The 12,573-nt window shown below is 40.7% G+C and overlaps 1 protein-coding gene across 1 annotated transcript in view; it reads right to left on the minus strand.

The window, feature by feature from the left end:
• Positions 1 to 12,573, minus strand: part of ANKRD55 (ankyrin repeat domain 55) — a 210,984-nt gene that overhangs the window by 74,306 nt on the left and 124,105 nt on the right. Inside the window, exon 7 of the mRNA XM_006874653.1 lies at positions 6,363 to 6,491. Coding sequence (XP_006874715.1) covers positions 6,363 to 6,491 — 129 coding nt within the window. The remainder of the gene's footprint in view (positions 1 to 6,362; positions 6,492 to 12,573) is intronic.

The raw sequence follows: 12,573 nt of genomic DNA on the forward strand, positions 1-12,573 counted from the left end.
AATTTTAAAACATTCAGTGTTCCCATGTTCTGTTCGAACAAATGCTTCTTGGTCTAGGTACAGATTTCTCAGAAGTACAATTAAGTGTTCTGAAATACTCACACTTCTCAATGTTGTCCATAGCTTGTCATGATGCACACAATCGAAAGCCTTTGCGTAGTCAATAAAGCACAGATAAACATCTTCTGGTATTCTCTGCTTTCAACCAAGATCCATCGGACATCAGCAATGATATCTCTCATTCCACGGCCTCTTCTGAATCCAGGATGAACCTCTGGAAGTTCTCTGTCAATGTATGATTGTAGCTGTTTCTGTAAAATATTACCTTTAGCAAAACTTTACTCACTTGAGATATCAAAGAGATTGTCCGATGATTTCCACATTCTGTTGGGTCACCTCTCTTTGGAATGGGCATAATTATTGATCTCTTCCAATCAGATGGCCAGATAGTTGTCTTCCAAATTTCTTGGCAGAGATGAGTGAGTGCCTCTTGTGATGCCTCTTGTGCTGTCTGTCCATACTGTCTCTTTAAATTTCAAAATACTTACTAATGAAGATCAAAGATCGCAGTCTTCGGTATGAATTGCATCTCAATGTAAAGAAAAGAAAAATCCTCACCACTGGACCAATAAACAACATTCTTATCAATGGAGAAAAGATTGAAGCTGTCAAGGATTTAATTCTTCTTGGATCAACCATCAACACTCATGGAAGCAGCAGTCAAGAAATCAAATGACGTGTATCATTAGGCAAATCTGCTGCACAAGAGCTTTTTAAAGTGTTGAAGAGCAAAGATGTCAGTTTGAAGACTAAGGAGCATCTGACCCAAACCATGATATTTTCAATAACCTCTTATGCTTTTGAAAGTTGGACACTGAATAAAGAAGATTGCAGAAGTATTGATGCATTTGAGTTATGGTGTTGGAGAAGAATATCAAAAGTACCATGGGCAGTCAAAGAACAAACAGATCTGTGTTGGAAAAAGTGCAGCCAGAGTGCTCCTTGGGAGGCCAGGATGGCCAAACTTCATCTCTCATACTTCGGACATATTGTCAGGAGGGACCAGCCACTGGAGAAGGATATCATGTTTGGTAAGGTGGAGAGTCAGAGAAGAAGAGGAATACTCCCAGTGTGATTGATTGGCAAAGTGGCAGCATCAATGGGCTCAAGCGTGGCAACAATTGTGAGGTTGGCCCAGGACCAGCCAGTGTTTCGCTCTGTTGTGCATAGGGTCACTATGAGTTGGCATTGAATTGATGGTGCCTAACAACAACAACAAATAAGTTGAAACCGACTCAATGGCACTTAACAACAACAAAATTTGCCTTTTACCAAAAGCAGAACCCATTGGAAAAGTTTGATCCAACAGTCTCAGAGATCTTAACTGTTTTGGTGTAACAACTGCTCCAAGAGTATATTGATTTGTAAGTTGTCACATTGGTGACAGGAATGGTATGCTGTGATATGAAGAGATTGGAGAGGGGAATAATTCAAAGTAGGAATACTAGTTACACAACTGTTCAAATAAAGATGGTGGAGCTTGATCTAAGAAAGTGATAATGCGTATGCTAAATTGTCTCCAGTTGCCCCCTCAGGGTTATGCTCCATGCTTTTCTATCCTACTTTTTATCCTTTAGCATCCTATGGACTGAATCAAATTGTATCTCTTGCCTTTTGGCTTCTGGTTGGGTTTGTTCAATGGAAGACACTGAAAGAGAATGGATGTAGGAAGAGAGATTGGGATATTTATTCACTGTTTTCTCTCTGCTAGGCTACATTTTGGTAATAGCAGATTCTTTTACTGAAGACTATAGCTTGTCTGGGTGGCTTCTTCTACCATTATTGCTCTTGTTGCGTCTTCCTAACAGCTCCCTTCCGTGAACTTTTAGGCCCATATGCACTAATAATAACCTGCTATTGCTAGTCATAAATTGTCCTTAAATCCTGCTCACATCTGTGAAAATAGCCTCTTTATGAATCTACATTTGCCTTGATTGAAATGTACCATCTGTTTCCTGATGGGACTTTGACCTATACAGTAAAGACAGGAAGGGGGAGACAGAGATGAAAGATATTGTTGTTGTTGTTGTTGTTATGTGCCGTGGAGTCAGTTCCGACTCAGCGACCCTGTACAGGGTTTCTGAGGCTTTAGATCTTTATGGGAGCAGAACACCTCATCTTTCTCCCCCACAAACAGCTGGTAGTTTTGAACAGCTTACTGTGAGATTAGCCACTACACTACCAGAGCTCCTGATGAGAGATATAAAGAGGTAGAATTGAGAGGTCTTGATAACCAACTAGATGTAAGGATTGATAAGGAAGGATTAGTTATAGAGCCTGGAGTCTTTGGCTTGAGTTACTAGGAGGGTGGGAATACCATGGGAAAGAGAGACCATAGATTCAGTTAACATGCACTGAGTGTCAATCGATATTGTGGGGGAGATTTCATTGGAGCTAGAAATGTAGGTCCAGAGTTCAAGAGAGAGGTTGGAGTTTGGTCTTTTGATCTGAGAATCTTCTGAGTTATATGGTAGTTGAAGGCAAAGAAATTGATTAAACAATTTTTGCTTAAACTTTTGCAGTGTTGTGGAAGGGAAATGAGGCACAGAGAGAGAGAAAAAAGCGCTATGAGACTTCTGATTAACTAGTGAACTGGCGTCATCACAGCTGGCAAGAACACACTTTTACAAGACTTAGATGTCAAATAGAGAGATTGATAGGGAGAGGGGCTCTTCTCAGTGTTGGAAGCTCAGGTAGAACCAATCAGTGAGGTCTCTTCTTTGGATGGGATGGGGTAAAAAATGATTATGGGTGCAATGCAGAGGTTCACCAGATATTAAGGGATCTGAGAAATGGTAGCCATCAAACTTCATTTATTTTTAAGTACAGTATTTCAGATCTTTACTGCTTTGGCTATGTATGCCAGGTACAGAGGATTTATTATTTTTAAATGTTTTAGACTTAAATGCGATCTCACTATAGAGTCCAAGATAAAATTAGTTCTGTGAAAGGAATAAATGACAATTATGTGAAAAAGCTTTAAAAAGAGCTTTTTAGCTTGTCCTGTGTTACAAACAAACAAAAAGGTTAAAGAAGGCAACTATCATAATGATTCCAAGTGACATTGGAAATTAGCCTTAGTCTTTTCTGCAATGTTCAATCTCGAATACACTATGCTTGAATTTACTGCTAAACAACAAGAAAGTTAGAAAATTCAGGATTCCTCCAGAGCTATAATTTCTATCACCGATCCTTATTGAGTAATTGAAGAATGATGTGGACTCCTTTCCCACAAAAATCTAGACGGGACCTGTCTCATTAATGACTGTACCCCTATTGCATAAATAAATAAGTGAGACATTGTACTTATACAGAATAATGATCAACTTACAGATTATCAAAGGTAAGAGTACACTGGCTTACTCATTGTTGTTGACTAGATTTTGACCCACAGTGATTTTATGGGGCAGAATAGAACTTCCCAAAGGGTTCCCAGATTTATAAAGTTTTACAGAAGCGACTGCCATGTCTTTCTCAGATTGAGTGGTTAATGAGTTTAAGCTACCATCCTTTCAGTTACTAGTCAGTACTTAACCATTGTGCCACCAGGGTTCCTCTAGATAAGTTGTTAATTCAACCTCACGGCTGTCAAGCAGATTGCAACTTGTAGGAACTTTTAGGATAGAGTACAACTATTCCAGAGCTCTGGTAGCATAGTGGTTACGATTCGGGCTGCTAACCTCAAAGTCAGCAGTTCAAAACTACCAGCTGTTCCGTGGGAGAAAGATGAGACTTTCTGCTCCTGTAAGGATTTGCAGCCTCGGAAACCCTGTACAGGCTTGCTATGAGTCGGAACCAACTCCATGGTACTTAACAACAACAACAACTATTCCAGAGGATTTCTCAGACTGTAAATCTGTATGGAAAGAAACTGCCTCATCTTTCTTTCATATCCAACACTTAATCCACTGTGTCACCAGGGATCCTTGTAGATAAGGTATTTGTGATTGTTATTGTTAAGTGTCACAGCGTCAATTCCAACCCATAGTGACTCTGTAGAAGGTTTCCAAGGAGTGCCTGGCAGGGTTGAACTGCCAACCTTGCAGTTAATAGTTCAGTGCTTATCTTACAGTGCCATATCAGGATTCCAAGATAAGGCATTGTTGTTGTTGTTGTTAAGTACCATCAAGTCGATTCTGACCCATAGCGACCTTGTATAGGGTTTCCAAGGAGCACCTGGTGAGCTTGAACCACCAACCTTGCAGTTCAAACGGCTTTGCAGTCTGAAGCATTAGCCCACAGCACCACACCAGGACTCCAGATAAGGTATTGTTGTTAAGTGCCGTCGAGTTGGTTCTGACTCATAGCGACCCTGTATAGGGTTTCCGAGGAGCAGCTGATGAGCTTGAACCACCGATTAGCACCCATTAATATGAATCCATTTATCACAGTGCTTCTCAATCCTAGCTGTACATCACAATCTCCAGGTTGGGGTGGGGGAAGGAGGGGCTTAAAAAATATCAAAGCCTGACCCCACTCTAAATCAGAATCTAAGGGGATGGGACATTGGCATCTGTTTTAAAAGTTCTAATGTGATTCTAATGTGCAGACAGGATTGAGAATCACTGTAGCCAGCTAAAACTTCTTAGGGAGAAACAATACGATGATATAGGTACAATAGCTAAGGTTTCATGGAGGAAGTCAGGAACCATAATAAAAATGATTATCTCTTCTAATTACACAGCCTGTCATATAGGACGTTCTCATGCATGGTGCCATTCAAAAACCAAAAAATAAAAAAATAGTTAAGCCAAGCAGATATTAATGACTTTCTCAGATCAAACCCAGAGCTGTCATTGCAAACCCAGAGCTCTTGAGTTCAATATGTTCTTCTTATGGCTTTGCCAGCTTGCCTCTTGGAGGGGTTCTGATCCCTGGGAAACCCACCTCAGATCTGGAGCTGATCCTGGGAGTCTGTCATTGTACAAGCACTAATGGTGGTTCTGATCTCCAGCAACAGCTCTAGGTTAAGGGTGGCACGGAGGAAGGGGGAGCACAGATGGCATGTGAGTCAGAATTACCCTAGGGCGAGTTCTCAGAATACACACATGGGCCTCCTCCCAAATCTATGGACATAGAATTCAGCAGTGACCAGGGTGAATAGTCAGAAGAGAGTTGATTCTGATACCACTCTTACATCAACTAAGAACCAAGAAGCCTAGAGCACTTCCTAGGAGTCCAAGAGGTCACTGTTATGCTAGTGACCACTGAACAGCCAGAGGTTAGCACCTTGGGAACAAAGGTTAGCAGTGAGGGAACAGGAAAGGTGATTAGACACTGAAAGCAGGTAGGAGGGTGCTCAGGGCAGGTGGAGATGGCACAAACAAGCTTTGCCTAGGACTGGCCCTGGTAAAGAGCAGATGAAACCAACATTGGAGGGACAAAAACAGAGCAGTTTCTAAATCACTTCTGTTTTTCCCTCACATCAGACTTGTATGTCAACCCTGAAAGTCCCAGGTGCCAGCCTCTGCTGTGCTTGGCACATACAAACACCTGAGTGAAACCACACAGACAGAAACTAGTCCCCCAGGAGCTTGGCAGCAGTTCAGAAAGGACGTCTCTGCTGGGCTGATGAAACCAACAGTGCCGGGCCTGTGTTGAAACCATTCGGAAGCAACATGGGTAGCACATCTGTTGAAAGGAAGCACACTACTGCTCTCCCTGAAGGAGGAAGTAGATAACTCTTAGTAGTAATTCCCCTTGAAAATAGAAAGCACTTCAGCACATGGGAGCTACTATCATTCTTTCACTTTATTCTCAGTTTTACCCTCTTTGGACTATTGATTTCTCGGACCTCTTCTGATCCCTTCGGTTGTGTCTAATATTAAAGACTCTCTTCTTTATCAGGGTTGTAGAATAACAAGCCCACTCTTTTCATTTTTCAGCACAGAATTCAGGACCAGCTCCACTGGCCCTGCTTTGGAAGATTTGGAAGGAAGGCGAGAATCATAGTACAAAGACTTGGAAGGGATTTTCCCAGTGATTCTTAGGATTGCCCTGGGGCACTATTAGCCTGTAGCAATGGAAAGAGAGACCAGAGCAAGAGTAACAGAGGTGTCTGTGTTTGTGTGTGTGTGTGCATATGGATGTGTGTGTATTTAACAACCACGGAGGCAGGCTTCACCTGATGTTACAGAATTACCGCCCTCGGTATCTTGGCAGGATTTCTTCTCAACAAGCCCTCCAAATGGACAAGTTTGCAGTTGTCCCTCTGGACAGAGTGCATCTTCCTTGCTCTATGAAACCAATGCTGGAGACTTGTTAACATTGTTTTATATCATTTAATCTAACCAGTTTCTCACCTGGACTGCCCAGTGGAGAGCCGTTTTAAAGTCTTTATCCACAAGAGTGGGGTCTGCTCCCTTCTTCAGCAGCATTTGGGTATGTTGAGGCTGGTTGTGGAAAGCTGCCCAGTGAAGTGGTGTCATTCCCTATAAAGCCATAATCACAAAGAGCAGGGATGAACACAACTTATCAGGAAGGAAACTGGAGCTCACAGTTTGCTCACATCTGGAATCGCCACAGATGTCTTAGGTGCTGCTCCTTAGTTCATTCATTCAATTGATATTTATTGAACATCTGCTTTTTGTCAGGCTTACTGGGTTTATAAAGATCCCCGGTGGCACTGTGTGTTAAGCGTTGGGCTACTAACCAAACTCACCAACTGCTCTTTGAGAGAAAATTGAAGCTGTCTGCTCCTATAAAGAGTTAGTCTTGGAAACTCTACGAGTCTGAATTAACCCAACAACAATGGAAGTGGGATAGGGTTTACAGGGTTACTAGGAGTCAGAAATGACTCAACAGCAGTAGGTTTGGATTTTGGCTTATAGTGTTGAAGACACAATACTGAATAAAATAAAAAAGCTCTCTGCTTTACATTCTAGTAAAGGTAGACAGATGATGAATGTACATGAATGAGACAAATGGTTTTTGAGATTGATAAATGCCATGAAGGACTACTTCAGGTCATTATGATAGAGACAACTCCTGGGCTAGGGAGATGCACTAGACAGACTTGTGAGGTAAGAGCTGAAGAAGAAGTGTTCCAGGCAAGCATCAAGCCATGGAAGCAGGGAAAGGATGTGCAAGAAGAGCATCTGTGCCCAGAGTCCCACTAACATGTAACTAAATTTCCACCAAGGACAGGGACTTTATCACTGCATCCCATAATAGAATAGAAGATAGGTAAAGTGCTATTGAAGGAATGAATAAATGAATGAAGTAGGAGAGGGGGTGAGTGATAGGAAGTGGAATGAGAAAGGGAGATGGAGGCTGATCCTGGAATTATGGGATGGGGAAAATCAACCCTGTATAAGGTATTCATGTTATATTCTAAATTCAACCAAGTGTTGAAGGGTTTTAAACAGGTGCTGACATGCTGAGTGTATTGTTTAAAAGGAACCACTCCACAACAACTTGGAGAACAGGTCTGAATGAGTCAATCTGGTAACTTCGCACTTCCTTCAGGGCTTAAGCTCTCATACTTTAGGCAAAATTGAATAATAAAATGAGGTTACAATTACAAAAGGTGACTCAAAAGATGGACTCTTCCACTTGCCAACTACTCTCAATTGCACAAAGTATATCTAGATGATTGTAGATAAAGATGCCTGGTGAAGATCTAGAGTCTGTTGAAGACAGAGTGTGAGCAACTTTTTGTTGCTCCTACAGGTAAAATAAAGAAAGGCATCACTGACCTGGCCTTCTCTGTTCATCAAAGATGAGCTGAGTGGAGGAGGTAGCCTAAGACTAGTCGGGAGTACAGTAATCAAAGCTCAGAGCTAGTATCTATTGGTACAGAGACTTCTATGAGTTTCTATAAGAGGGGCTTCAAAACAATTCATGGAAAAATTCCATTCTCCCTTAATTCCATTTTTCCATGAATTTTTTTGAAGCTCTCTCGTATATACTATCTCATTTAATTCTCCAAGCAACCTTTTGAATTAAATACTATAAAGAAGTCTGCACAGAGCAGTCTGTCCACCAAAGTTCATCTCCTCTTCCTCCAGAGCACAGAAGCAAGACTACATTCCTAGACTCTGCAGTTAGGTAGGTTTGGTCACATGACTGAGTTCTGGCCACTGGGATGTGAATAGAAGGAATGGAAGTCACAAGCACTTCTTGTCTACAAAACAAAATTCCTGCTGTCTGTCCTCCATACCTTCTCTCCTTCATCTGTCAGCTAAATGCAGAGGAAGACACGACACTAGAAGATGCTGGAATCATGTGATTGAAAAAACACCTGGGTTTCTCCAATCAGTGAGGTAGAACAGGGTTACCCTGCAAACCAGTATTGGACTATGATGCTAGCAAGAAATAATCTTTTACTATGTTAGGACATTGAGATTTTGAATTATTTGCAATAGCAGTTGGCCAAGTCTTAATCTTCTAGAAGAGGAAGCTGAATTCTAAAGAAGTTCCTAAGGCTATTAGTGAACATAGAACTTGAGGTTTGTGGGATATTTGAATTTGCTCAAGTAAGGCAGGATTTATATGCTAAACCCATATTTTAAACAATTTAATTACAGTCTGTTTTCAAGTTTCAAATGCTATGTAACAGTGAACATCCTTCAGGAAATTTCAAGAACTCGGCCACATATGGAAAAAAAATGCTGGTCCAGAAACAATGGGACTTCTTGTTCATAGTCAGATAGGTGACTATTTTTTGGGATTTAGAATAGCTGAATGCATTTCAATAGGTTGTTTTCATTTTTTATTTTGTTCTACTGGGATTAGAAATTGGAATTCTGGAGAAGCAAATTCTTTTCACTATTCATGAATAATACCTTTTGCACTTCTGAACCCCCTTTATGTCAGAGTCCATGACTTAATCAAGAAATGCTATCACTATTCAGTGAGAAAGACATTGAGTCAGTATGGCAATCAATGGGGGGCTAAGCTTCTTGAGGGCAGGGCTTTTGTCTGCCTGTCTCAATCCCTAGAGTCTAGAGGAGGTCCAGGCACATTGTAGATGCTAAGTAAATATTTATTGAATGAAAGCATTTTGATTAAATGAATAAATAAATGACGTCTCATTTTTTGCGCCTGTGTGGTAAACTTTGACTTTGCTTTTCAAAATCACATACAAGAAGGAAAGGCAGAACATGACTTTGCCTTTATAGAAAATGATCTTGTATGATAAGATCATTATTACCAACTCATCAATTGAAACGTTTTAGCATTTTTTTTATGAGTGTTCCAAATGATCTTGTCTTTTGTTGTTGTTGTTAAGTGCCGTTGAGTCGGTTCCGACCCATAGCTACCCTGAACAGGGTTTCCGAGGCTGTAAATCTTCACGGGAGCAGAAAGCCTCATCTTTCTCCCATAGAGCAGCTGGTAGTTTTGAACTGCTGACCTTATGGTTCACAGCCCAATTTGTAACCACTACGCTACCAGAGCTCCTTTGTACTGTTGTCAAAAGGTAAGGTAGATGACCATTTAGGAAGGAGAAATACTTAGTGTGAAAATGTGGTTGTGAATTAAACTGTAGCATTGGGTTGCTAACCGAAAGGGTGGCGGTTCGAACTCACCAACCACTCCATGGAAAAAGACGAGGCAGTCTGCTTCTGCAAAAACTTGCAGCCCCAGAAACCCTGTGGAGCAGTTCTACTCTTTCCTATGTTGTTGTTGTTGTCATTAAGTACCATTGAATTGATTCTGATACATAGGGACTCTCTGTAGGATTTCCAAGGAGCAGCTGGTGAGCTTGAATGCCCGACCTTGAGATTCAAACAGACATTGCAGTCCAGTGCATTATAAACCCACAGTGCCACACCAGCTACACTTTCCTACAGGGTCATTATAAGTTGGCGTCTACTCAGTGGCAGTGGGTTGGGCTGGGTTTGAAACACAAATGTTAAGTTATTTTCTTAAAACAGAAACAAAAACAAAACAATTCCCCCTCCCAAATACAAAACAAAAAACCCAAAACTAACTTGCAAATTTTGGCAAAGCAGTTGTTTTTTGTTCTGAAGTGTCATTGAGTGCTATGTAGAGTTTTTGAGGAGATGCTGGTACGCTTGAACCACTGACCTTGTGGTTAGCAGTCCAGTGCTTACCCTATAGTGTTACAGAAGGGTGATTAAACAACAACAACAACAAAACCCAGTCATTTTTAAACAAACCTACCTGGTACCAAGAGCTTTCTATGTGTTATCTTTACAACAATCCTAAGGGGCAGGTATTTTTAGGCTCATTTTACAGGTGAGGAAACTGAAACAAGGAAGGTTAACTAACTTGTCTAAGGCCACTCAGTCTTCATCAGAGATGAGATTCAATCTACGCCTCTCTAATTCTAGGAAAAACCACACCTTTATACTAGCAGATCGTTTTGAGAATTAATTCAGATGCTGAAAAATTCTTTTCTTTGTGATTCTTTTTTCTTTTACTTCTCAGAAGGGCTATCTATTCTCATTATTGTAAGGGTTGCCACCAAATGCTATTATTTCTTTCATTTGGTATCACTTCTCAACCAAGAAAACCACATAAAACCCACAGCCAACAAGTCTATTCCAGCTCAAATCAGCCCTATAGGATAGGGTTTTGAAGGCTACACATTTTTTATAGAAGCAGATTGCCACATCTTTTTCTCATGGAATGACTGGTAGATTAGACTATTCAACCTTTGATTTCCAGTCAAGCACTTTAGCCACTGTGCCACCAGGGACCCTATCATTATTGCGCCTAGACTCTTCCTAAAAATATAGTTGTCAAATACTTATTTGTATAAGGTATTGTATTATATATATATATATATATATATTTTTTTTTTTTTAAACTCCTGTCCCAATCCATCTCCTCTGGAGTTTGGAAGCACTGCTAGAAATAACTCACTGTCCACTGAATGATCTCAAAGCAAGACTTGAATTAATTCTCTAAAGACTTTTACAATGTTAACAGGTTGCAAACCTTCACTCAAGTCAGGGGAAATTTCCTATCTCTATTTTCTTTTCAATTGGCTTAATAAGAAATAGAAACAAATTCTCTTACAGTTAGTAATATGAAAACCAAAACTTTCAAAGTCAGCGGAAGTGCAGCTCTGTGGCATTGTGAAATACACTCTATTTGGGAACTTTTTCTTACAATTGCCTCCTTATACTTCCTCCAACTTCTGTTGAGCTGGAGGCATTGAAGTCATTCTATCATGCTGACATTTTGGTGACTACTTAAGGGACAGTGTTCAGGCTTGCCAATTGGCATCTGTCTTGAACGGTGATTAAGATCACCACTAAAGTGTGATGCACTTAGAGGAAGAGATGGGGACACATTCATCCTAGTAGGCCCCACTGTGTTGAGCACATACTAAGCGCTCCAGAAATGTTCACTGGGTGAATTCATTAATGAATTAAAGATGATCAAGAATACCTTGGACTCAGGCTTGCAGAATGTCCCCTTGGGTTGTTTAGATGATGATATATTCCTGAGTGTTTTTGTGTACATCAAAACAAAACAAAAGAGGGAATAGAAGCAAATACTGTTAAATGGTGATGCATGGAGGGGATTGTAATCATTGCAATGATGAAATACGGTAAGATGAGTGTAAAACTGATATTCTCCCAGGCAAACTACCACTCAATGCACAATAAAAGCTTTGAAAAAAAAGAATGTCTTGGACTCATGGGGAATATAATATAGCAGAGTCTGTTGGATGCAAGACAGCTACTTGGAGACCTTTCTTATCAGCTGCCCTCTGGCACTTCACTGAGGACTCAAGTGGGCCTCAGACCATCTAAGGACTACAAGCCACTTGCAGACATGTTGCAACAAACACCCATATGGTCCAAATGACAAAGGAATTCCACTTTTATGGATACTTTGTGTCCCCCTCCCCAAACTATGTGTTGAAATTCTGTTACCAATTTGTTCATAATTCCTAAACCTGTGGATGTAAGTAGGGTTTTCTGTTATATTAATTAGATCATATAGCACTTTTCAGTTATTTTATTATTATTTTTTAAATGTTTTATTGTGAATTATGTGATAGTTTACATGGGAGAATATTAGTTTTACATTGATCCTAGCATATATCGTTTCATTGCCATGTTTACAATCCCCTCCATGAATCATCAACCAACCAAGGGTATACTCTACAAGTCTACTTTAGACCCAGAGAAGCCCCTCTCCCTCTCTGGGTCTAAAGTCCCCAGCTGCTCCATCTCTCCACATCATTTTCTCTGCCTCCATCTCTGGAGTCACTGCTACTCTGGGTAAGGTCCTGCTCTCCGCTCTTCTCCCTTGATGGTCCCAGGGCCCTACGCTCATAGACTGCAAAGTTAATCACTCCCCTCCTTGCTACAAAATGTCTACTTTTACATTTCCAACTCTCACAATCAGTCCTGATAACAATTATTCACTATTGTATAACAAGAGACCTATCCGCATTTCATTTCATCAGCCCCGCCTAGACAGATTGGATACTACTCACTGGAGAGTCTACCTTCCTCCATGCCCTCTGGATCTAGGTTCCCTTTTGAATGCTTGTAAGCCAGTCACTTCTTGCCTTTGTAGCCCACC

The sequence above is a fragment of the Chrysochloris asiatica genome, unplaced genomic scaffold (assembly GCF_000296735.1).
Source record: "Chrysochloris asiatica unplaced genomic scaffold, ChrAsi1.0 scaffold00291, whole genome shotgun sequence".
In the NCBI taxonomy this organism is placed as follows: domain Eukaryota; kingdom Metazoa; phylum Chordata; class Mammalia; order Afrosoricida; family Chrysochloridae; genus Chrysochloris; species Chrysochloris asiatica.